General features: G+C 43.7%; 1 protein-coding gene across 7 annotated transcripts; it reads left to right on the forward strand.

Moving 5' to 3' along the window:
- The first annotated feature begins 2,045 nt into the window (after positions 1–2,045).
- Positions 2,046–25,176, forward strand: LONP1 (lon peptidase 1, mitochondrial). 7 transcript variants are annotated; one of them, XM_075175390.1, is made up of 18 exons: positions 2,046–2,285; positions 4,505–4,593; positions 5,010–5,129; positions 7,772–8,000; positions 8,575–8,636; positions 9,223–9,352; positions 9,746–9,829; positions 11,536–11,756; positions 13,331–13,469; positions 15,470–15,648; positions 16,801–16,888; positions 18,303–18,425; positions 19,195–19,311; positions 19,598–19,738; positions 19,824–19,989; positions 21,009–21,217; positions 22,495–22,659; positions 24,791–25,176. In XM_075175390.1, the coding sequence occupies exons 1-18, from the start codon at positions 2,181–2,183 to the stop codon at positions 24,953–24,955; spliced, it is 2,532 nt and encodes an 843-aa protein (XP_075031491.1). In that variant the 5' UTR covers positions 2,046–2,180; the 3' UTR covers positions 24,956–25,176. The 7 variants fall into 7 exon arrangements, with proteins under 7 accessions (XP_075031491.1, XP_075031496.1, XP_075031497.1 ...); XM_075175391.1 differs by lacking the exon at positions 24,791–25,176 and adding an exon at positions 24,431–24,777 and having other exon boundaries at positions 2,110–2,285; XM_075175395.1 differs by lacking the exons at positions 22,495–22,659; positions 24,791–25,176 and adding an exon at positions 20,325–20,426 and having other exon boundaries at positions 2,109–2,285.

Genomic DNA, 25,176 nt, shown 5'->3' on the forward strand with positions numbered 1-25,176 from the left:
AGATGGTGGCCAGGTCCAGCCAAGAGAATAGCATGGTGATGAAGCAGGTCTGAGGTCAAGCCAGGTCTGGTGATTGCCAGGCAGGCACATAGTGAGGAGGCAAGGCTGAGGTCAAGCTCTGAAAAATTAGTCCAGGGATTGGGGTACAGATCAACAGACCAACAGCCAGGCACGGTCACAACTCTTGCTGAACTAGAGACCTGTACTCCTCCAGGGATATAGCTCAGGCTATGAAGGCCCCGGGCTGAGCTTAGAGCTCCTGGGCTCACAGGCGTGGGTGGGGGCCCCAAGTGAGGCTGCCCAGGGTCATTAAGGCCTATTAGTGTACTTGGGGTGCATATGCAGACAAGTCCACACCTCCTGCCCTCCCAGCCATGCAGAGTCTCCTGTGTGGTACTGGTAGTTTGGTTGAGGGATCTCTGGAGATCATGTAGTCAAGCCCCTCTGCTCAAAGCAGGGTCAACAAAAGCAGGTTGCTCAGGACTTTGTCCAGTTGGATTTTGAACATCTCCAAGGATGTAGGTTCCGCAACCTGTTCCAGTGTTCAATCACCCTCACAGTAAAAAAGCTTTTTGTTTGTTTAAATAGAATTTCTTGTATTTCAGTTTGTGCCCATTGCCTCTTGTCCTTTCACTGGATACCACTGAGGCAAGTCTCAAGGCTCCCTTGAATCTTTAAATTTCATTTAATCTTTCAATAGGCTGGAGAAATGGGCTGACAGGTACCTCATGAAGTTCAACAAAGAGAAATGCAAAGTCCTGCACCTGGGGAGGAATAACTCCATGCATCAGTACATGCTGGGGACCACCCAGCTGGAAGCTTTGCAGAAAATGACCTGGAGGTCCTGGTGGACACCAAGTTGAACACGAGACAGCAGAGTGCCCTTGCCACAAAGAAGGCTAATGGGGGCTGCATTAGGAGGAGTGTTGCCAGCAGGTCGAGGGAGGTGATCCTTCCCCTCTGCTCAGCACTGGTGAGGCCACACCTGGCGTGCTGTGTCCAGTTCTGGGCTCCTCAATACAAGAGGACATACTGGAGAGTCCAAGGAAGGGCCATGAAGATGATGAAGGGACTGGAACATCTCCCGTGAGGAAAGGCTGAGAGAGCTGGACTGTTCAACCTGGAGAAGAGATGGTTCAAGGGGATCTTACCAATGTATATAAATACCTGAAGGGAGGGTGTAAAGGTGGAGCCAGACCCTTCTCAGTAGTGCCCAGTGACATGACAAGAGGCAGTGGGCACAAGCTGAAACACAGGAGGTTCCCTCTTAACACAAGGAAACACTTTTTTGCTGTGAGGGTGACTGAGCACTGGCACAGGTTGCCCAGAAAGGTTGTGGGGTCTCCATTCATGGAGATATTCAGAAGCTGTCTGGACATGGTCCTGGGCAACTGGCCACCGTCTAGGTGACCACTGAGGTCTTGGCCTACCAAGGGTAAGGCCTACCAAGGGGCAGTGGCCAAAGACACATTCACAGGACCCCCTGAACCCTTTCTCCAGTGGGAGTATCCTTCTTTTTTGGCCGCACACCCCTTTCTCTCCACATCTTTCCAGTCGTTTCACCCAGGATGGTTTGGGTTCTGCGCACCCACGACCTCCAGCCGGGGAGTGGTGAGGCTCAGCGGTGGCCACGCAGACGCAGCAGCTGCGGTGAGCCGCCTCAGGAGAGCGCGGGAACCCGGCCGCCGCCTGTCCCCTCAGGAATCCCCGCCAGTCCCCGCCGCGCTCGCGCACGCAAGGAGCGCTCGGCCGGGGCCGGGGCGCGAACCTGCGACCCCGAGGAGCGCTCGGACGTGCGCGCCGCCACGCGCCCCTCGGCAAGGCGGGGCCCTGGTGCTCCCGGCGCCTGCGCGCCGCGGCGGGGCGGGGAGGGGGGCGGAAGTGTCGCAGGGGCGCGCGCCGGCAGCATGGCGGCCGCCCGCTGCTTGCGGCTGTGCGGGCGGTGGCGGCCGGCGCTGCTGGGACCCGCGCGGCGCCGCCTTTTGGCGGCCGCCTCCTCCGCGGCCCCCCCGGGCTCCGCGCCGCCGGCCCGCGCCGCCTTCAGCAGTGGCCCGCGATGGCACCAGCGGAGCCCCGGCGGCCTCGCGGGGGGCGACGCGCTGGAGGGCGGCGGCGGCGGCGAGGACGGTAGCGGTAGCGGTGGCGGCGGCGGGGCGGACGCTGGCGGGGCCGGTCCGGTCATGACGGCGCTGACGCCGCTGCTCGTCCCGGAGCATTTCCCCAACGTCCCTCTCATCGCCGTGACGCGCAACCCCGTCTTCCCCCGCTTCATCAAGATCATCGAGGTGAGGAGCCGCCGAGCCCGGCCCGCCCGCGGCCCGGCGGGGCAGTCCCGGGGGCTCGCCCTCGCCGGCCCGGCTGGAAGGGAAGAGCTGACCGCCGCCGAGGGGTGCCGGGGCCGTGCCGCGGGCGACGGCTCCGGGGCGGTTTTGCCGAGTGTGGCTTTGTCTGGCCTTGGCTGAGAGCCCTTGAAGGGGGGACGGCAATCGTTCGGCTGGGGTTTTCTGGTGGGCGGCGTAACCGTCCTTGACCATGCGTACAGGTGCATGAGCTCGTCTCCCAGCTTCTGGTCATATTAGGGGTGCTTTTCTGCTCAAAGCCATATTCTTTGCCTTCACAGGTTTCTTTTAATCGTAGAATACTGGATAGGGTAGCAAGGTGTGTAACGCTCTATGGCCTTCTGCTTCTTGGTGTTTATTTCTGACTATATACCCTGACCATATTGGAATAGTGGTTTCTTTTGGGGTAGTTACGGACTTCGGGTTTCATAAGTATTGCATCAGGGTCAGTAATGCTGCTTCTAACGGGGAAGGTCAGTGATTCATGCAGAAACTCTTTCAGAGTTTGCTGTCTTCTCAGTGTTCTTTTTCTGAAGGTTAAACAAATGTGTCCTTGGTTTAGCTTCGTGGGCTTGTGTTCTAGCACCAAGAACAATATTTGTGAAGGCAGTAAACTGTGAGCTGCAAGAAGAAAGCATGAATTCAGTATAGGGCAACACTGCTATGGTGGGAGAGGGTGCTGAGAGATGGGGATGGTAATCTCAATATTTCAGAGAGTGATCTTTCCGCTCTGCACCTATGTGTATTTTTACCTATGTATTTTATGTGTATTTACACCTATGTATTTACACCTATGTATTTTTAGGAGTCGTAAATTTGATCTTTGATATGTAACTTGCACTCAAAGGCCAGAAATACTTTTTCCTCCTGAAATGCAACCATTTTGGAACAAGTACTCATATTTTTGCTCCTCACTAGTATTATACTGATTTTGGAGTAAATGTAACAAGAACTGAATCAATAGTTTCCTGTTCCTGTAGTGTTATTTATCATAATGTTATTTCTACTGTAGTATCTTTTGCTTGTCCAAATCTAATACGTGCAATTTTTAATGTCTTTCTAAATGTGTTGGGGCAAAGAGAAGATTATTTATTATGATGATCTTTAGGCCGCAATCATATGACACTTTTATGTATAAATCATTAATTTCAATGCATAGGTCAACAGTGTCTTATGTTAAGGTAATTTTTAAATGCTCTCTCTTATCCTGCTCATTGTGCTGCCATTTAATACTTTATTTCCTGACAATGTGAAGTTTCTACAGTGAATATGGAATTATTAATTTTCTTCTTTCTGTTAATGTCTGTGACACTGGCAAGCATAGTTTTGCTAGACATTGTGCAAAATTAAAATAGATGTGTCAAGATTAGAATAGGCCAACAACAATATTGCTTACGCTGCTCTGTCAAGACCGTGCTGTTTATTGTCAAAAGCGTTGACCGAAGCAGCTTATGCTTTGGTCCATCACTCTGAAAGAACACTCAGTGGTCGGCAGTGTGACTTCACGAACAGCGAAATTCACGAGGAGGTATTTTCTCGGTCACTGAGGGTTCAGCCTGCTGTGATAACAATTACAGTGGTGCTGGGAGATCTGCCAGGGCCAGACGTGTGGCATCCAGAGTGCAGAGGGGAGTAAGAAAGTAAAGGTGGGACTCAAAGCAGGGACTCAGGTAGGCTGGTGGATGTAGGAGAGCAGTTGAACAGAGGGAGCTTTGGAGAAGAGGATTTAAACTAGGGTGGGTGGCCAGAATTCAGGCAATTGATGGGGAAGATTGGACTAGCTCCCCAGTAGGAGTGGAGAGCTGGGACATACAGGTTTGGAAGGGGAGGGGAACAGTGATAGCAACAGAAACTCTTACAGAGTGTTGGTCAAGTGACTGAGAGGTTTCTTGCTCGTAAGACTTGTGCAGGTTAGGCCTAGTTTCTCCCCATGCCTTTGAACTTGTCTTATGTACTCAGTGGCTTGTTTTAAATACTCAAATTTCATGTTTCTCTAATATTCTTCCACTTCCGTAGTACTGTCCCCTAATGAGGGCAAGACTAGAAAAATCCGAGATTAGACTTCATAATTCAATCATAGGGTTTCACCATGCCTGGCCTTACACACTGAGGGTGCAAAGCTTACGGAAAATCCATCTCTGACTTCATACCTGTTGTCGTTCTAGGTAAAAAATAAGAAGCTGGTTGAGCTGCTGAGGAGGAAAGTTCGTCTTGCCCAGCCTTACGCTGGTGTTTTTCTTAAAAAGGATGATAAGTAAGTCGTTTCTCTTGATCTTTTTAAAAATTTAAAAATAAGCTATTTCCATGATTAGCTACATTTACACTAAAAGCTATGATCTGAAATTCCCTGCCTTGGATAGTATTACAAAAATTGTGTATAGGTTTGGACCATTCTCTTACTATGACAGTTTTCATTGCCACTGCCAGCACTGCTAGGAGCTTGAGTCTTGCTTTAGAAAAGGCTGTTATTATTTGGGAGGGAGGTGAACCATCCAGGTAATTGGGTGATTCGGAAAGGGGCTACATGGTGGTAACAGTGGGGATAAAATGAAGTGTCTTTGCTCCTGAGTCTAGTTTAAAGTTCTGCAACCAGTGATTGCTTCTTTCTTTTTTAATCTTACTTGCTTTCTCAAGATTCTGAATATCCACTCCAATTTTTTTCCTCAATAGCAATGAATCTGATGTGGTGGAGGATCTGAATGAAATCTACCAGATGGGAACTTTTGTACAGATTCATGAAATGCAGGACCTTGGAGACAAGTTGCGTATGATAGTCATGGGACACCGAAGGTAATTACTTGTACTTCCACTGCATCTTACCAGACTTCTTTATAAACAGATATATCCCTTTATTGTTTTCACCACATATACGCATTTTCATACACAACTCGTGTATGGCAAGCTTTTGCTTTGTTTCCACAACATATCCTGATAGTGCTCTGGTGCTCCAGCACCAATATTCTGTGTACTATTACAGATGTGACAGTTTAGCCCCAAAAAGGAAGAGCTAGTGCATGTCATTCTCATATAAACTGTAATGTGATACAAGAAGCATTCATTAAAATGAAGTTTAGCACTTTCTTTGACAAGTACAGCAAGGTTTAGTAATGGTGAAAGAAATTCTCTGGAACTAATTCAAGCCAGTATTTTTGCTTTAAAAAAAAAAAAAAAAGTGGTCCAGAACTGTAATTATGTCTTGTCTACATAATCTTGTCCCAGAACTGAATTGAAGAAAGTAGGATTATTGTTGGGAATATAGGTTTAGCTATTTGTGCCACGTATTTTGAGCTAAGACAATATAAAATTCTGATTTTAAAAGTATGAAATAATTGATTTCCATTAGAAGGGAAAATACAAGGACAGAAGCATGGCCAGGGAGACAGATTCAGGGTGGGTTTTGCTTTGAATCATTGCTTTTTTCCTCCCACTGACTTGCCTTCGGTTGCATTTGTTCTGGACCGCAAAGAATGGGCAGTACTTCTTGAAGCTGAATTTCTGTGAGTTTGCAAGTCAACTCCTTTCCAAATGAAGTCTTAGGCATCCTGCTGCATTATCAAGCACAACCTTGTTTGATTAGATTTTGGAAATAGGCAGCTATTGGTTTTGGTTTACTTGGAATAGAAATATTTCCCTATAACTTGGAAGGTGTGGGGAATTGGTCTTTATTTGATTGAGACACAGAGCACTGGTCAGTCATGTCCATAGGAACCACACTGGATATCAGATCTGAGGAGCATGCTGCATTTACAGGGAAAAATACAGAAAAGGAAATCCTTATATCAGCAGCCAAAATAATGAAATGTGGTATCCTGCAAGTGTGGGTCTTCTCACTTCTAAATCCCTCCTTTAACTCTCCCCATACACCTTTTACCATGCCTTCTGGGTCAGGGCAGCAGCTTCTGTAGTCAATCCAGAGATATTTACGTGCTGACTGGCTAGCTGGCTCCTGCCAAACTCTTTTCCAGTTGCCCTGCAAGGGGATGTTCTTCTACCCAGCAACTGATTTCTGCCACCAGCAACCCCATCTTCCAGAAAATGTTTTTGAACTTAGTTGCCTGTTACTCTATTCTGTTGACAAGATTAGTCAAATCTTGTTGACAAAATTAGTCAAAAGTTGCTAGTGGCAGACAGTGGGAGTAGTTGAGGAGGTCTTATTTTTTGAAGAAGATCACATGGAAAATAAGACCTACACCCTGCGCATAATGGCAGTTATCCCATGAGCTGAGAGTCTGCTACACCACAAGGTTTTTTTTGACTCCATATTCACAACCTAGTAAGACAATTTTGTCAAAGGCTATTGCAGTTCCTGAGTGTTTGTTTAGCACTCATCTTTAGTGGGGAAAACTTTTAAGCCAGTGGGGAGGGCAAGAATTTGATCCCTTTCTGGAGCACTGGAGGTCATAATCTGCATTGAAAATGTCTGACCTGAGGTTGTATGCATAGCAGGCAAAATTCAGAAAAGTTTAAAAACAGGGAAGCGTAACAGGAGAAGTAATTTTTTGGAAGGTGATTATGCCATGTGATGTAGCCTGTCCCTTTTAGGGACTAATAATTAATTGTTGTGGAATATATTGTATGTTTGATCTCTTTCAAAGTCATAATCTAGGAAATCTCTTTGTGTAATAGACCAAAATTTCAAATGTCTATGTATGGAATGACATAAGGTCCGTTATACACATGGTATGTAATATTTAGTATTACAGTAGATAAAGCAGCAGATGTGGTTTAAATCAGAGGGATTGATTGCTGAGAATCAGAAAACTGAAAAAGCAGAACGTTATATTCAGAATTAAAGTGAAACAGTGAATTTGCTTTTTCAGGAGAGACAAGAAGAGGGTATGAATCCACATCAGAGTTGTTGGTTCATGTAGCTAGAGAAACTAGCTCCTCAGCAGACATACTAACAATGATGCCTTGTTAATTGTTCGGTTCATGTGCTGCAACTTGTCACTGAGAAGTCAGACAGTCTGTGATATTGAGCTTTGTGTGCATGTGTATGTTCACCAATATTATTTAGATTATTTTTCTTTTAATAATTATAAATCTGTTTTTGTATTTCTGCAACTGGTTTAAGCTAACATGGTTTATGATAAAGGTGCTGTCAGCTGCCCTTGGTGCTTCATTTACACACCAATAGGCTAATTCAGTGGTAAGTTAATTTTTTTGTATAGCAACTTACTTATAATAAATTTACTTAGTAAGTCCTATCAGTATCTACCACTTGATTATTACTGTTTTACAGTAATATTATTTTGACAAAATGAACCAAAAGCTAAATCTTGTCAAAACATGTACAACCAGTCACCTTTGTCAAAGTTTGAAATTTTAGTTTACTCAAAATACAGCTTAGACTCTTTCCTTTTCATGCTGAAGAGCTGAAATCACATATAACAGAGGAGAATTGGTTGTAGCTGGTTTCTTTTGGCTTTCAGAATTCGTATAAACAAGCAACTAGAGGTTGAGCCTGAGGAGCCTGAGAACAAACAGAAGGTTAGAAGGAAACAGAAGCGCTCTAAGAAAGAGGCTGAAGAGGAGCCTGGAGCAAAGGACCAAGCTGTGGAAGTGGTACTAGATCCTGTAGCTGCTTCCTCGCAGGAAGTTCTCATGGTAGAAGTAGAGAACGTGGTTCATGAAGATTTTCAGATCACAGAAGAGGTTAAAGTGAGTGAATTAATCATGCAAGCCTGAACTTGTCCTGTAGAGTTGCACCTACTTTTCTTGCTTAAAAGGAAGAGTTCTAAAATCAGGCTCTAATTTCAGGCCTCAGAAACCAGTTCCTCCTTCTCACAGTCACTGCATGAGGGGATTATATGAAAATAATGATTTTTCATTACAACAGCTCAATTCCTTAGAACTGGTCACTTCAAAAAGTTGCTGAATGAAGAGGTTGGGCTGTTGGGCTGTGCTTAAATCTGTGTAATATCCTCTATCAAACCGAGTCTTTGCTCCAAGGTGACTTGAGTGGTTAACCTGATCATATCTTCTGGCCAAGAACCAGTTAAATTTTGTGCATGCAGGAAGCCAGCCTATAGCCCTTCTTGCCTTTCCTTGTCTCCCAGGAGGAATAACTGCCCCAACACCAAGTACCATTACAGCACACCATTGCAGATGGGTGGCCAGGGGCTGTATATCTGTGCTCCCGTGCTGGAAAGGTTGGGGAATGTCGTATTTGTACTGAGGTCTTGTCTGTCCTTTTCCAGTCTTTTTGTTGATTAAATCTTTAATGTGTTTATAGGCACTCACGGCAGAAATTGTCAAAACAATCCGGGACATCATTGCCTTGAACCCCTTGTACAGGTATGTGTTTCCCATGCTGCCCTGCTTTGGGGACAGCATGTTCTCAGGCTGGAGTACGCTGAGATTTTCTATTCCAGTTGTTCTTTTGCTGTAATGAAGAAGAGATATTTGCTGAATTATCACCCAGAATTTTGTTTTGGGATGCAAGCTTTATCATCCATTGTTGGAAACAGAGGGGAAGTTTTGAAAACCTGGTGTGAAACTTAGATACGAGGTAGGATGATAAGTCCTATGGCAGGTGATCTGGGTCTAAGTGAAGCTCACTGCAATAAGTATCATGGTCTGATCCATCTAATATGAGCATAGTAAGAGTCTTAGCATACACAAAAATTTTACAAAACTGTTAAGAAAGCATTTCATATATTTGGTTTTATTTATCAGCGATCATTCCTTTTATCAAGTAATTTATGTGTTTGTTACTGAGTATTGGCTTAGTCAAATTTTAAAAAAAGAGTTATTTTGCTATGAAACTGAGCTGTGTTTCATTTCTTTGCTCTGTCGTAACAAGTAAATAACTCTATAAGGATACTCCCTTATGAATGTAAAAGTTTACTGAGAATTTTGGGGTTTATTACCATTTTTTCAGAGAGTCTGTACTTCAGATGATGCAGGCTGGACAACGTGTGGTAGATAACCCTATCTATCTGAGTGACATGGGTGCAGCTCTAACAGGGGCAGAGTCGCAAGAACTTCAAGACATCTTGGAAGAAACCAGTGTAAGATGAAGGTTTTAACTAAAGCTATGCTAACTGAATCAAAAGTATGTCTGTTATATGTCATGGTTTCTTCACCAGCCTCAGTACAGAGGGGACTTCAGTACTCTGATGATAGGTTAATATCAGTGACTAGATTCCTGTTGAAGGATATAGTAAGTCATTAATAACTTGCCTTAATGGAAAGGCTGGATGCTGTGCATCTTTGGTGGCAAATAATTGTCTTTCACGCATTGGTTGCATGCTGTGGAATTGCTACACGGTTCGTCTTTTTACATCTGCAGGTGCTGGAGAGTTCTCCCAGACAACCTGTTGGAGCTTTTTGTTCTCCCTTTCTCACAGGGAGTTGCCAAGAGTACAGTGTCTGAAAACTTATTTTGTGTCTATCTTTTCCAGATTCCCAAACGGCTTTACAAAGCCCTTTCCCTTCTAAAGAAGGAGTATGAGCTGAGCAAACTTCAGCAGCGTCTTGGAAGGGAGGTAAGTTTTTCAAGTAACACATATCTTGTATGTATTACATCGTGTCCACCACTGTGATGGCCATGACTTAGCATGACCAATGAAGAATTTTAAAGCAAGACAATGGTACACACTCTAAAGGGACGTTATTTTAGGGTTAAGATTTGATATTCTTCTTCCGTTACAAATTTGATTTTTCATGCACATTGTAAAAGTAACAAGCATGAGGCTATGGCATCTGCTGTTAAAATGTGTCCAAGTTGTAATTTCACACAAGCAGGTAAATCGTAGAGGACTGCAGTTTACCGAGCATCTGTATAAAACATATACAGCATAATACTGTATATAGCACATAATAGTGTAAATAGCACAATGTTATTTTAAAAGACCCTTTGCTAATCCATGTGAACTGCAGTAGTTCCTGACTGTTGTAAGTTCTAAACAGAATACAATAACTGCATCAAAATGGTAACTAAGTGTATGAAGTACAAAGATTTGTGTATACTGAGTCAGAAGTTCCTGAGTTTGTTAACTCCCAATAACTGGGGCTTTTAAAATTCATGTTAAGTGCAAAATGCTTCTGGACCAGGGTAGGAATTGTTGGATGACGCTTACACAGATTGGACACATGCAGTCTGTGGGACCAGATGGGATGCATCCAAAGATACTGAGGGGGATTATCACTGTCAGTATTTTGTTGTCTCAATCATCTTTAAAACACTGTGGTGATTGGGAAGGTTCCTGGAAAGTGGAAAAAGATAAATGTCATGCCCATCTTCAAGAAAAAGAATCGAGGTGACTATAGACATGTCAGCCTGCCCTCAATCTCTGGGAAGATTATGGGGAAAATCCTCCTGTACAGACAAACGAAGGAGGACATGATTTGGAAGAGCCAGAAGGGATTTTCTAAGAGCAAATTGTGCCTCATCAACCTGATTGCCTTCTCTGATAAGAAGGCCTAGAGCACAAAGGGAGAACAATGACTGTTGTATACCTTAACATTAGCAAGGCCTTTGTTGTGGTCAGCTATAGTATTCTTATGACCAAATTGGGATGTTACAGACTAGAAGGGTGTAGTACAAGGTGAGTGAAAAAATTGGCTAGACTACTGGGCAGAAAGGGTTGTGATCAACGCTATAAAGTCTAACTGCAGTGAGCTACTAGTGGTGTCCCTCAGAGAGTCAGTAAGAACCTCCTCAAGTTCAGCAAAGAGAAATTCATAGTCCCACACCTGTGTTGGAATAACCCTGTGCAACAGGACAGGCTGGGTGCCAACTGTATAGAAAGTAGCTTGGCAGAAAAGGACTTTGAGGCCCCGGTGTACAGGAAGCTGACCGTGAATTAGCAGTCTGTCCTTGTGGCAAGGAAGGCCAACTGCATACTGGGCTCTATTTGTAGTTGTGTAGACAGCAGGTTGAGAGAAGCGGTTATTCCCCTCTATTTGGCACTGGGGAGATCACATCTGGCTTACTCTGCCTAGCTTTTGGTCTCCCCAGCATAAACAAAACATTGAAGTACTGAATCATGGCCGGCGAAGGCCACCAAGATGTGGAGGGAGCTGGAATATGTCATAGAGTCACTTTTTGTATTAGAACATGCTGCAAATGATTTCCAAGTAGTATTTTCAGTTGCTGAGAAGGTCATAACTGAGAAGTATTTGGAAGCATTTGATGTTTGATGGGTTGTACCAGGAACAGAATAGTTACTGTATTTGTTGCTGTGTCTAGGTTGAGGAGAAGATCAAGCAAACACATCGCAAATATCTTCTCCAAGAGCAATTGAAGATCATTAAGAAAGAGCTAGGTCTGGAAAAAGAGGACAAGGATGCTATAGAAGAGAAATTCCGTGAGCGACTAAAGGAGCTGGTAGTGCCAAAACATGTCATGGATGTGATTGACGAAGAGTTGAACAAGTTGGGCTTGCTGGATAATCACTCCTCAGAATTCAAGTGAGTGGATGGCTGTGTCCTCTGCTATCAGGGTTAGTTGGGAGAATGAGAGAAATCAATACAATTCTGTGAAGCTCTTACCTTAAGAGTTTCTTTTCTCTTTTTGTCATAGTTGTTTTCCCTGAATGTAGCATATGATCACATCCTAGCTATAGGATTGTTCTCCAAATCTCCTGTGTTTTACCGTAGTTTACCTCTTTTGATCATTTTAGGTCTTCTCTTGCAGCCTAATGCTGTGGATAAGAACTGTGTAGTTCCTTACCCCTCATGAAATGTGCAGTGATTCCTTCAGCCCTTAGTTTTGGCTCTTCTCTCTTGTACTTAGGTGTTTTTATTAGGTGTGAGAGAAGAGAAGCTAGTTGCTAACACATGACATTGGCTAAGCTACCTGAGGTGGTCCCTGAAGTGTTGGGGCAGGGTTGGAATTGCAAAGGGATGAATAGCTTTTACCACATAATCCATGACATGGATTGTCAGAAACTGAGCTTGCTTTGAACATTTCTTGTCTGTTGAGGCAATGTATGTTATACAATACAGCAGTCAATGTACTCATCAGCACTTTAATGTGCTGGATCTTTGCTTCTAAAACAAAGTATCTTTTATGGAGTAAAAGACTGTGTTTGGGGGCACACATGTGATTTGGATGAGAAACATCTTGATAATCATGTAGTGGGAGGAGCAGGGAGGAAGCTAGGAAAGACACACTGGGCTTCACAGCCAGCATAGTACCTTTCCCTCAGAGTAGTAACAGCGGTAGCAAGTTTGCAAAGGAAGTACTTGGGAGAAAAAAGCCAAAGCTCTGTCGGTGTGGTGATTGAATTGATCATAGAGTGAATCGTGGGACCAGCCAGCCAAGCATGGGAAGGCTGTGCTTCTCTGTGTTCATGACTGCGCACAATTTGCTATTTACTGCATCTTGCAGACCTCCCCATACATTTGAATGCCTGATCTGCGATGAGTGCTTGCTTTTATGCACTTGTGTTGTCCTCAGTAGCAGTTTATTTAAACTGATTATCTCTACCGTTAGCTTCTGCACTAACATCCTTATCTCCCAGTCTTAAATCTTTCTCTGTCATGTTGTACATCCAGCTTTTTTTCCTTGCTTCTGAGCCAGGAATCTTTCTTCTTTATGTTGTCTTGGTCCACTGGGGAGACAGAGAAAACTGGTTTTCTATCTTTAAGTTTCGTGACCTGATCCAAACAGCTGACGGTAGAGCAGAGCTTACAAACAATCCTGCTTGTCTTCAGACAGGAACAAGCCCCACACCAAAAAAACATGGGAATTTGTGTGCAGAAATCTAGGTCTTTGCATGGTACATTGGAGGTTCTTTGTCACAGGAAAGCAAAAGCTGTGAAAAAAAGCTTGGATTTTTTTTGAGGGGGAAGGGACAAGGGAATGAAGACCATAACGAAAGATTAGCAATGACTGCCCAGATAATGATGTTCTTTTCATAGTCTCCCTTCCATGAGTAGCTTATATCCCACTTCTTCTGGATGAGGTTATTTTGGAAGACAGTGGAGGATGGCATGAGCTGGTTGTTGTCAAATCACTCTCATTTGTGTGTTTCTGTCAGTGTTACACGGAACTACTTGGACTGGCTGACATCCATTCCGTGGGGTAAGTGTAGTGAGGAGAACCTGGAGCTGACCAGAGCCCGAGCAGTTCTGGAGGAGGATCATTATGGAATGGATGACGTCAAGAAGCGAATTCTGGTAAGGCAGGAATAGGCAGTGTGTCCCATTTCACACTCTGCTTAGCATCAGGCATTTTGGTTGTGTTTCAGATTGCAGCTCTCCACTGAGTTTGTGTTAATTCATGGATCAAACAGAAAGCTGAATCAAAGAACAGAATGTTCTGGTGATCAGTTAATGTGTTTAATTACTCGGGGCAAATTCGTTCAGAGACTATTAAAATGGTTCCACTTGACTGGCAAAGTTACTGCCTTTCCAAAACACACTGAACCTCTACTCATACCTCTAAAATTAAGAGGGGGGAAGTTAGCTAAGATGCATATTTGCCTCACAACCTTTACCTATCCCCAGAGTTGTGTTGGATGCTGAAGGGTTTATAGTCTGTGCAATACAGCCCTCATGTCAGCAGGCAGGGTAGTTTTTAGTGTTGCCTTGTTCCACAAGTTGTCACTTTTGCCTGTGCTTGCTGTGGTTAGGGAAGCTATTTTAGATAAGAGTAGATACTTGCAACAGGTTGCAACAACTTTAACAACTTGCTGTGGGAACTGCCTTCCTTTCCAGGAGGCAGGAGTAGGCTCCTACTTGTAGCCAGCCAAGGCATTCAAGCAGTGAAGGACAATCCCAGTGCTGACAGGATTTGTATCGTACTGGGCAAGTGGATGAAAGTGCCCAGTGGAGGGCAGACAGGTGCAGATACTGATTTTGCATTAATAAATTGTGGTGAGAGCTTAGCAGATTTGGTGAAGCCGTTGAGTGTAGCTAGCCTTCAACTTGGCCATTTCCTGAGTGTAGCGAAGCAGTTTCTCTTACTGTTCCCACCTGCTGGATATAGCAGAGCTTTGTGTTACCTTGGGGACAGCACTGATAGTATTTAGGCCACCTCAGTAATTGTTGTGCACAGAAACCATATAGGCATCTCGTAAGCTAATAGTACGATTTTATTATGTATAATGAATAGTAAATTCTTAGACATCCTGGGATTTTGCTTTTATGAAGTTGCTTTGTTCCAGTCTCTTCTAGAAAAAGATAAAGGTTGTGAAGTATCTCCTCGCTGACAGCCAACGGGGCCTTCTTTCCCTAATAGTGCCCAAGACTTGTGACTAAATCTCACTATGTGATTTATTATTTTAAATGATTTATGGTAAGCCTGTTGTTGGACACTTACAAGCAGATAACCCCTTTTGAGTATCAGTCTCTTAAGTTGCTTGTCAGCACTACTCATGCTGACTAGGCCCAGCCTTTATACAGAAATAGATTGAGTTGCATCATACAGGTCTGTGGCTTTGATTATTGATGTGATTAATTCCACACAGAGGAGATTCCCCAGTTGTAGCAATGCAAGCGAGGTTGATGATTTTAAGGTACTGAGAAGTATCTACGCAGGTTTGAGCCTTAATTAGATTGGTGCTTGTATAGTATTGCTGTGGAGTACAGTGCTGTAGGTGGAAGAGTTCAAGGCTCATCTTTGCTAAATAACTGGCTTGTTACAGGGGAACCACATCTCTCTGTCCACTTGCACAGTGATTTCTCCACTGTAAGTGTATGAGCAGTTGAGACTTCAGTTCTGAACTGTGATCTTTTGATTTCTCAACTGCTGAGTGTTATTTGAGGGTTGCCTAGCACAGGAGTGTGAAAAGATGCAAGTTTAACTTAGCAAAGAAGAAGTTGTACAGTAGGAGATGCTCACATATAGCTTAAGAGACTCAGGTAAGAACTAAGGAAGCTGGGAGAAGAACTAGAAGTCTGTCTTCCCACTCCAAGACAGTGGAGGGAGAGACTGCTTCTCCCGGTGAGATGAGTACAGAGCACAAAACCCAGGGACAACCAAGTGTGTAAATAACCAGAGGGAAAAGAGGTGCACCAGTATCCTTACTTAGCTTCTCCCCTTGCCCTCCCCAACTCCTTTGAGGACCAGTTTTGTGTATGATGCTCGTTTTGTAATAGTTGTTTGACCTGATAACAAATATGTTTTGGTATGCAGTTGCCCTCTGTTCACTACTGGTGCTTCATCTGTTCTGCAGGAATTCATAGCAGTCAGCCAGCTGCGAGGATCCACCCAGGGGAAGATCCTTTGTTTTTATGGCCCCCCTGGGGTTGGCAAAACCAGCATTGCCCGCTCCATTGCCAGAGCCCTAAACAGAGAGTACTTCCGCTTCAGTGTTGGAGGGATGACTGATGTAGCAGAAATAAAAGGACACAGGTCAGTGTAACTTGAGCAGTTTCTCTATCCAGCAATTTTTACTAATGTTGTCAAAATAGGAACCTAACTGAAGTTGGACAATGTGTGTAATTTTCATCTGTCTTCTGCCAACCCTTGCTGACAGGAGTTGGGATATAGGAAGACATGAAAAGGATAGCAAAGGGAGGAATTTGGAACATAATCATATTCGTGTTTCTAAGTGCAGTTGCTCCCTGCTTCTTGTGTATGCTTATAGGAGGTCTTTGAAAAGCTGTGTGAGCTACACAAAAGCACTGGACTGATGCCAAATGCTAATTCATGCCTGTCTATAAATGCCGGCACTAGAGAATGGTGACAGTTTGAACACGGTCATTCACATGTTCAGGTGTGATTGAGAATTGGTTTCTGAATAATCAGGAGGGAGATGCTGCATGAGGAAAAATTGGGAACAAGGCTATTCATGGAGAGAACAAGACAACGTGAATACAAAAATCAGTAAATCCGACCCTGCCACGGGTTTATTTTCCTTCCACATACCCCTCAAAACAAAACTAGCAGTGTTTTCAAACTAGTAAGAGTAGCTGTTCTGCAGTGTGAATTGAACCTGTGAGGTTCTGCCCTGTATGCCTCAGAAGCAGAGATAAATATTTTATATACTTTTCAGGATGTTCTCTGCTCTGTGCCTCTTGGCATTCATTCTGTTGTTACCCTCTTGCTCTGCTTCTGCATGTTCCTGCATGCCAGTTCCCTCTAGCAGAAAGATTGTGTTTTGCTGTTAGCAGTTTGCTCCTTCGGTGTATCTTTTGATTTACACTGATACTCCTTTTTTGTCCGTACCAAGTGAGGGAATGAAACGTTCCCTTTTCTAACATTTCTTTACCCAAAAACCAAGAAGTCATTATTCAAATATCTCTGTTCTCAGCCTTACCTCTTTGCTTCCCTCTAACTTAAAGATGAAAACTGCAGTCCAGGAGTATTCTGCTAAAATTCATGTCTGATCTCTACTAGAAACAGACTAGATGGGTCTTGATGCTTAGTATGGTGATGGAGATGCAGAAGAAATATAGTCTTGTTTGCCAGTGGGATATACCTTTCCCATCAGCTGCATGCCATGTTGTGTGATGTGTGCTGTACTTTACAGTGAATCCCTAACTACAGTCTCTGGTAAAACAGGAGGACATATGTTGGAGCAATGCCAGGAAAAATCATCCAGTGTCTGAAGAAGACCAAGACAGAGAATCCACTTATACTGATCGATGAGGTGATGTATCTGGTCTTCACTCTAGTTTTTGCTCTTCAAAACATGTATCAATTCTTTGACTCCATTAGGAAAGGTGAAGCAGTAACTCTCCTAAAAATCCCAGGTTTTTTTTATTTAAATGATGCTGGCTCTCAAGTTCTTTGGGTGACAGTGATATCTTAGACCCTTTGTTTTCTCTTGCTATAACAGACTTCAACTTTAATATTTCAGTTATGCCCTTCTCATTAAATTGGAGCTATTTGGATCGCGAGGATCCTAATGGAGCTGGCTGGGTATTCAGAGGCTTCAACAGCTCTTGTGTTCCTTACCTAGGTGTGGGTACACAAAACTGCTATTGCCTGTGTGATTATTAGAAAGAGTCACTCTCTCAGCAGGTCTAAAGCAACACTATAAGGAGTAAGATGCTTACAGTCAATTTGTGGTCTGATTTGAGAATAAATGAGACAGGGTTACCAGCCTACTGCTTTGTGGAAAAGCAAATAAGGACAGGATATAATAGCAGGTGTCTAAAGGTCTCTCTAGCCTCCTTGTGTGCCATGCCTGGGAAAGGCCAACAGCAGATGTCTTGGAAGTGGTATGGGGGACCAAGAAACTGGGTAATAAGTTGCAGTATAATGTAACCAATGAGTATCTTGATTTGAAAGGTAATGAAACCTGTAGGTCATGGCACTTAAGTGGTGTTGGTGAGGAGCTTTGCGTTGGCTGTAGTAGCAAATTGCATTATGTTCATCTAGTTAACACTACTCTTTGGGGAAAAAAAGCAGTGGAGAGAGGCCCTGTTGTGACCTCTTCTTCTGAGGACATGAGCAATGCTGAAAGAGACAACAACCTTGGATATGATCCTGGGCAGCCAGCTCTAGGTGGCCCTGCTTGAGCAGTAGGGTTGGACAAGATGACCGCGAGAAGTCCCTACCAGCCTCAATCAGTCTATGATTCTGTGAAAGCAGCAAAGATCACTAGCTGTGATGAGTGGCTGTGTATAGGCACTTTGCACCTTTGGCAGAGTAAGGAGAGTGTCTTAGCTTACATATTAGGGAAATGGTATAAGCTAGCACCCTTGTAGTCCTCCCACTGTGGAATGAGTATGCTGGTCTGCAACTATAGCTTAGCTTAATGAGTAGTAGCCCACTAATCCATGATAACTCACTTGCTTTTGATTATATGCACACTCCCTGAGACTTCATGGTGCTTCTCTACAACACTGTTAAAGTCCTGTGTCATGTCAGGTGTGTCATTGTGCTCACGCGGTAGGATAGTGGGGACTTGGGTAAATGCACAGAAAACTGATAGACTAGTAGTGGCTGTTCACGAACAAACACATGAAGATTTTCAGATGGAGCCTTTAAAGAATCTTTGCGTGAGAATTTATTGTGGTGAGAAACTTCTTAGAGCATTTAAAGTTTTTCTCCCATAGGTGGATAAAATAGGAAGAGGATATCAAGGGGATCCATCCTCAGCCCTTCTAGAGCTGTTGGACCCAGAACAGAACTCTAACTTCTTGGATCATTACCTTGATGTTCCTGTGGATTTATCAAAGGTATTTCTCTCTTCTGCAGAGGTTATAGAGCTGGAATGTACGAATGTGTATCAATGCAGAGATTTCCTGTCCATGAAAAGGTGCTGACATTTTAGTCAGTTAGAAAGTCAGACAGATAGGATTGAGACACAAGTGGTATAGGGCTGTCTCTGCAGGAGTTGGCTTTAACCAAAGTGACTGTACATACTTAAGAGAACACAGTCACCAGCATATGTCTTCTAGCCCTAACTCCCTGTAGAGCTGGGGACACAAAGATGCGTGGTCTCAGCTAGAAAAGGCAGTAGTTTTTCTTCTATGAAATGATTGGCAGAGTTGCTATCAAGTGAGGTGGCCTCATGCTGCTATCAAGCTTTTGAAATTGGTTGTCTTTGTACACTGTTGCACTTTTTGTGCAGCTTACATTAATTGCAGAATTGATGGATTAGAAATATATATACATAATTTGGTCACTTCTGTGCTAACTTCGTAGAGGATAGAAATAACTTAGATCTAGATCTCCCCAGGCAAATAGTTTCCTGGTCCATATCAAACCATTCCAATTTCCTAGTTTGTGCTGCGTGTATTTCTAAACATTTATTTTGGGGGTAGGGAACATCCTACTACATAGTTCTAAAATCTAAAACTTTTCCTGTAATAAAAACTAGATTCCACAGAGAAGATGATCTTGCTCCAGCCCTTCAGACAGAGAAACACAGAACTGAGGAACTGTGGCTTGGAGTAAAGCAGCAGGTTAATGAAAAGGCTTAATAGGATCTTGTAATATTTCTAGGTACTTTTTATTTGTACTGCCAATGTAACGGAAACTATTCCAGAGCCACTGCGGGATAGAATGGAAGTGATCAATGTATCAGGATATGTAGCAGAAGAGAAACTTGCAATTGCAGAGGTAAGAGAAACCACTGATGCGCTGTGAATTATATCTGATAAAATGTTTTTCGCAGATTCAGGCTTACATATTTACATCCAACTGTGTCCAAAAAAATTAGGCACATGGCATTTTGGACAGAGTTCCTCTGATTGGAACACCCAGTTAAAGTAACTCCAGTGTTCCATAGGCTGTGGACTCCAGAAAATGGCATTGAGCTAATAGCAGAATGAAGTTGAGTGAATTGGAACCACCAGGCTTTTGTCACAAATGCTAACAGAAGGATGTGGGGGATGATTTCTTTCAGAGGTATTTGGTCCCTCAAGCACGAGTTCTGTGTGGCTTGGATGAAAACAAAGCCAAAATCACATCAGATGTCCTGACTGTTCTCATCAAGCAGTACTGCAGAGAGAGTGGGGTGAGGAATCTGCAGAAACAAGTAGAAAAGGTGAGAGAAAGTTGTGTGTAACCATGACCGCTATGCTTCAGCCTTCTCAGCTTTTTCTACAGAAACAAATTACTGTCTCACTCAGGTATTGAGGAAATCTGCCTATAAAATTGTGAGTGGAGAAGCAGAGACGGTCCAAGTAACACCTGAAAACCTGCAGGACTTTGTAGGAAAGCCCATCTTCACTGTGGATCGCATGTATGAAACCACTCCTCCAGGAGTGGTGATGGGTCTGGCCTGGACAGCTATGGGTGAGACAAAATGACTTTTGGGTTAACGTCTACATTTCCATATAATTTTCAAAAATTCAATGTGATAGTCAAACTGAATTTTCCCTATCGAGTCCAGTGAAGTTCTTCTACTGGCATCAGTATAATTAACTTCTGTGGCCTTCTAGATCCTGACTACTTCTTCCCTGAAGAAGGGACCCTTTCTTATTCCCTTACCCAGGCTCGTTTTAGCTTCAGGCCAGCATGTTTTCTCTTTATGCTCCATATCCCGTATGAACCACATACATAAGGAACAGCAGTGACTAAAAGCATAAGTTTTTTCAGAGAGGACAAGACCTTATCTGCTTCCTTAAAAGCAGGAGGTGCCATTCTGACTTATGGCACAGCTGAGGCATGCTGTATCTCTTGAGTGATGTCGCAACACTGACTTGGCTTTCGATGTCAAGGGCAGATAACACGTATTCTAGCACTCTGTTGGGGTGGGTGTAGTTGGCTAGTTGCTGTTCATTGGATTACTCCCCTAATAACTTTGGGGCTTATGTGCACCACAGTATGGAAATACAGCTCACAGCAAAGGATATGACCTCTGCATATTCTAATTGACCTTGCATAGAATTGAAGTAGTTAAGAGGGAAATTATCAATATGGTGGAGAGGGTAAATAGATGTCTGACACTGAAAAGCTGAACTGGCTAGAAGTGTGTTATGGTATGAGCTCACCTTACTTTTTGGCTACGAAGAGCCTGAAACCATTATAAGAACTGATTATTTCCACTAAATAGGGGTTGCATCCGTATCGGTGGAGCGTGAAGTCCAAAGAAGCAATGAATGGAGACTGTCAGTGCAGTGCTGTTGAGATTTCTAGCTAGCCTTCCTGAAGGGATTCAGAGAGCAGGTTTCAACTGCTCTTTATCCAAGAGCTAGTGTCTCATCAGAGAGCCCTAGTTCCAAATTCCTGACATTGCTTCTGCATGTCCAAAATCTTCTGGTTTGATTTTCCTTTAACGTTTCTCAGGATGTTGTTTTTCTTTTCGTTCTTAGGAGGTTCCACTCTGTTTGTTGAAACATCCCTGAGGCGACCCAAAGACAAGGAGAACAAGGATGGATCCCTTGAAGTAACAGGACAACTGGGAGATGTAATGAAAGAGAGTGCCAAAATAGCTTATACATTTGCAAGAGCCTTTCTGATGCAGAAGGACCCCAACAATGACTTTCTCATGTCTTCCCATATCCACTTGCATGTGCCAGAGGTAAACAGATGCAGAATTCACAGAGCATGCATAGCAGCTAGGCTGGTTTGCTCCCCTAGACATGAAGCTGGAAAGCACTTCATTTGTCCCTATGTTGTGCAGTTAGCAGTAAAACCTAGAAAAGACGACATTTTCCTCAGGATCCTGTGAAAGCATTCTTACAAGCTATATTTCCATTCCTTTCTGCAGCAAGCAAGTGGCGAGAATACAGGGGCTTGGATAACGCTCTAAGGAATCCTAGACTTCTGTTGTAGCTGTTGGCCCTGTTGTGCAAGTTGGGGAAACCATGGCATAGAGAAAAGTGATTTGGATAAAAGCTGGTATGCAGCTACAAGGAAACCAAAGTTTAGGGCTCTGTTACCAGGCCTTCATAAAGGCTTCAGGTCATTTACACATAGTTGAAAATACTACTCTTGGTCTCTGTGCCATAGTTCCTAGTCCATATAATGGCAGTGATTGCATTTTTCCGGTGTTTGAGACTGAAAATAAATGCACAAAATGCTCAGAGGGCTCATACGCTGTGTAACAGGCTTTGGGCAGGGGCTTTACTGAAGGCAAAGTTTGTACTATCACTGTGCCCAAGCTTTGTTTCTGAACCTAGTCCACAGCCTCCTCGTTGCAGCTTGCTCTGTGTCTGTTCAGGTACTTGGTTGTTATCTGTGTGTTCGTTTCCTGGAGGATCAGAAAACAGCAGACATTTTCTCTGCCTCTACTCTCTCTCAAACGTTCATTTCTTCTGCTCTTACCTCAAATATCTGTTTGATCTCAGAAAATCCAGACTGTCACTAGTTTAGGCCTGGATTTTGTTAGGCTTTCTAAACTGAATGATCTTTTCTGCCTTGAATGATTTTCAGTATTGTCCTCCACTATTTTGTGACTCTTGATGCTCTCTTCCCGTGTGATGCTGACCTCTGTTACTTATTTCCGTGGTTGGCTTAGGTCAACAAAAAGCTTCAAAGCATTCATGTTCTGTTTTTTGCTCATGTTGCTTATTCAAAGGCCTGAGCTTGGTGAGTATTGTGGTGGCATCAGGCCAGAAACCAAGTTGTAGACTCACGGATTATTCCTCATGAATAAGATGAGGACTGACATAATTGTTAATAGATGAGCCAATTCAAATAGCAGGATTCCATCAGTGACACTTTACAAAAACCTTTGTGAGACCCTCTGAAATGGGGGCAAGGTTAAAACAGCAATGACAAAGGTATTGTCTGGCTTTAGGCTCTGAATGAGCTAAAGGCAGGGGGTTTGTGCTTTTTTTTTTTTTTTTAAAACAGGGAGCAACACCAAAGGATGGACCAAGTGCAGGGTGTACTATAGTAACAGCTTTGCTATCACTGGCCATGAATTGCCCAGTGAGGCAGAACGTGGCCATGACTGGAGAGGTGTCATTAACTGGAAAAATTCTTCCTGTTGGTGGAATCAAGGAGAAGACTATTGCGGTAAGAACTCTTATCTTGTTTCTGTGCATCATTTGTGGTAGAGCGCCCTGGATTCGGCTCAGTGGTGACTGGGACAACCAGAGTGATTGCTCCTGTAGTGGGAGAGGCAGTGATTCAATATACACTGTGGAAAAGCCTGCTGGGGGAACACGGGGATCTTGCCTGTGTCTCTGGCTGTGAGGAAGGAGATGGGACCTCAGGCTTTGTGTCAGGGAATCTGTGTTGATTTAGTTACTAGACTGATAGAATTAAGGGTGGAAAGGATCATCTGGCTGTTAAAGCTGTCTTCTCTATCACAGACTGGTATGGTACAAGAATCTGTGCTGGGTTGAAGTGCCTGTTTAAGGAGGGCATCCAGTGTAGATCTGACGGTATCCATAAGGTATCATCCTTAACATTAAGGCTCTGTTCCCTAGTTCCAGCTTGAATTTGTCTGACTTAAAATTTCATACAGATATCCCTCTGTTTTTCTGTTTTAGATGGAAGGAACTTACTTTTAGTGTCTTGCATTTTCCTCTATGAAGTTTCTTTGTACATCAAAATCGGGTTACTTAATCCTGTTGGGGTTTTTTTTTTGGTTTTTTTTTTTTTTTAGTAAGCTATATAGACTGAGTTCTCCTAAGCACTCTTGCAAACACTGGATTTATAGTGGTGCTTGCTTTTTTGGTTTCAACCCTTTGCAGTTTTCAGAATTCTTTTCCAAGCATTGAATCTCTCTCTGAACTTTTCATCTGCACAGCTCCTGCCTACATCAGCCTTGCGTCACACACATTTTTCTGTCTTCAAGAATGGTATTAGCTCTTTCGGTAGCCTCATGAGCTGGGGCTTCACATCAGTGTTCTGTCCCCAAATCTGGGCTACAGCCTTTTGCAATGTGATTCCTTTTCCTCATGTGGCTTTAAAATGGGTAATTTTGCATTTTGTTTTGCGGTAGTCATTACAGAAGGACTAGCATATGATAGAGATGCCTGTGGCACTGATGAACTGGCTGCACTTGCAGGAGTGTGGGCCACACAGGGATAAGTGCAGGATCACTGTCGTGGTTTAACCCCAGCCAGCATCTAAACCCCACATAGCTGCTCGCTCACCCCCTGCCTCCGGTAGGATGGGGGAGAGAATCAGGAGGGCACAAGGAGTAAAACTCATGGGTTGAGATAAAAACAGTTTAATAATGGAAATAAAACAAAGTAGAACAAATTGTGATAAAACAAATCACAATAATAACAACAACAACAACAGAATATACAAAGCCGGTGATGCACAATGCAGCTGCTTGCCACTCGCTGACCGTGTGTCACGAACGGGGGGAGAGGCCCCTCCCCACCCCTGGTTTTTATACTGAGTATGACATCACATGGTTTAGAATTCCCCATTGGCCAGCTGGGTCAACCACCCCAGCTATGCTCCCCCCACCCCAGCTTCCCCTGCACCTGGCAGAGCATGGGGGGGCCGAAAAGTGCCCAGTGCAAGCACCACCCAGCAACAACCAAAACAGCAAGGGGCCATCAACGCTCCTCTTATACCAAACCCAAAACACAGCACGCCGCAGCCACCGGGAAGAAAATTAACTCTATCCCAGCTGGAACCAGGACAATCACACATAAAGTGAGTGGGTACAAACCTGCCACTTAAAGAGTGGGTTCCACTTTCTGTGCTTCTTCCGATGCAGATGTCCTTATCAAAAGATTCTGTAGAATGGTGCAATGGGTCATGCATATTGATGTGGTGGGTTGGTCTGATAAGCTGTTTCTAATTCTTCCTTTGATTCTAGGGTTTATCCTCACCCAAGTTGGAACAGATTTTTTAAACTCTGTAAAATAGTATGAATTGGTCTAAACAATCCCCCAATGTGCTGACATAGTCCTACTACACTACCTCCCACTTCAGCTGTCCCTGCAGCCAAGAAGGTGGGACTGGAGAGTGTGTGTTTTCGGGGCTTGGGGAGATCTAGAACATGATCCATCCTTAGTGACATCTCCTATAAGTGATGCCCTTGCTTCTCTCCAAAGAACAGAGTAAAGCCAGATCATGCTCCTAAATAACTGTTCTTGCTTTCTAAAATGGGAGTGTTTCTAGTAGATTGATGGATTTCTAGGACTCAACAGACTGCATAACTTTCTTTTCCCCATAGGCGAAGAGGGCAGGTGTTACCTGTATCGTTCTGCCATCAGAGAATAAAAAGGATTATTATGACCTTGCTGGATTCATTACAGAAGGACTAGAAGTGCATTTTGTTGAGCACTACAACGAGGTATTTGATATAGCATTTTCAAAGCTGGATTCCGCTGGAGGATGATGTTCAGCAACCTGATGGCTGGAAGGTGGTCTGTCCCTTAATGCTCAGCCCCCGCCTAGAAATGGGGTGACCTGGAGGCAATTCTGAAGTGGGACATGGAGCTATTGCTGCTGCGCAGCTGCTGAAATGAATTATGGCTTTGGTAGAATAAAATATTTCTCACTCTTTAATATTGAATGATGATCCATGTTAAGTATTTTGAATAAAATTGTGGAATTTTA

Source organism: Calonectris borealis, chromosome 28, assembly GCF_964195595.1.
Source record: "Calonectris borealis chromosome 28, bCalBor7.hap1.2, whole genome shotgun sequence".
Lineage (NCBI taxonomy): Eukaryota > Metazoa > Chordata > Aves > Procellariiformes > Procellariidae > Calonectris > Calonectris borealis.

Coding starts and splice junctions, on each gene's coding strand:
- LONP1 (XM_075175390.1), top strand. CDS start 2,181: ATGACGGCGCTGACGCCGCTGCTCGTCCCGGAGCATTTCCCCAACGTC. Junction 19,312..19,597: donor AGAAACTTGCAATTGCAGAG/GTAAGAGAAACC, acceptor GATTTCTTTCAG/AGGTATTTGGTCCCTCAAGC. Junction 19,990..21,008: donor TCTGGCCTGGACAGCTATGG/GTGAGACAAAAT, acceptor TTTCGTTCTTAG/GAGGTTCCACTCTGTTTGTT.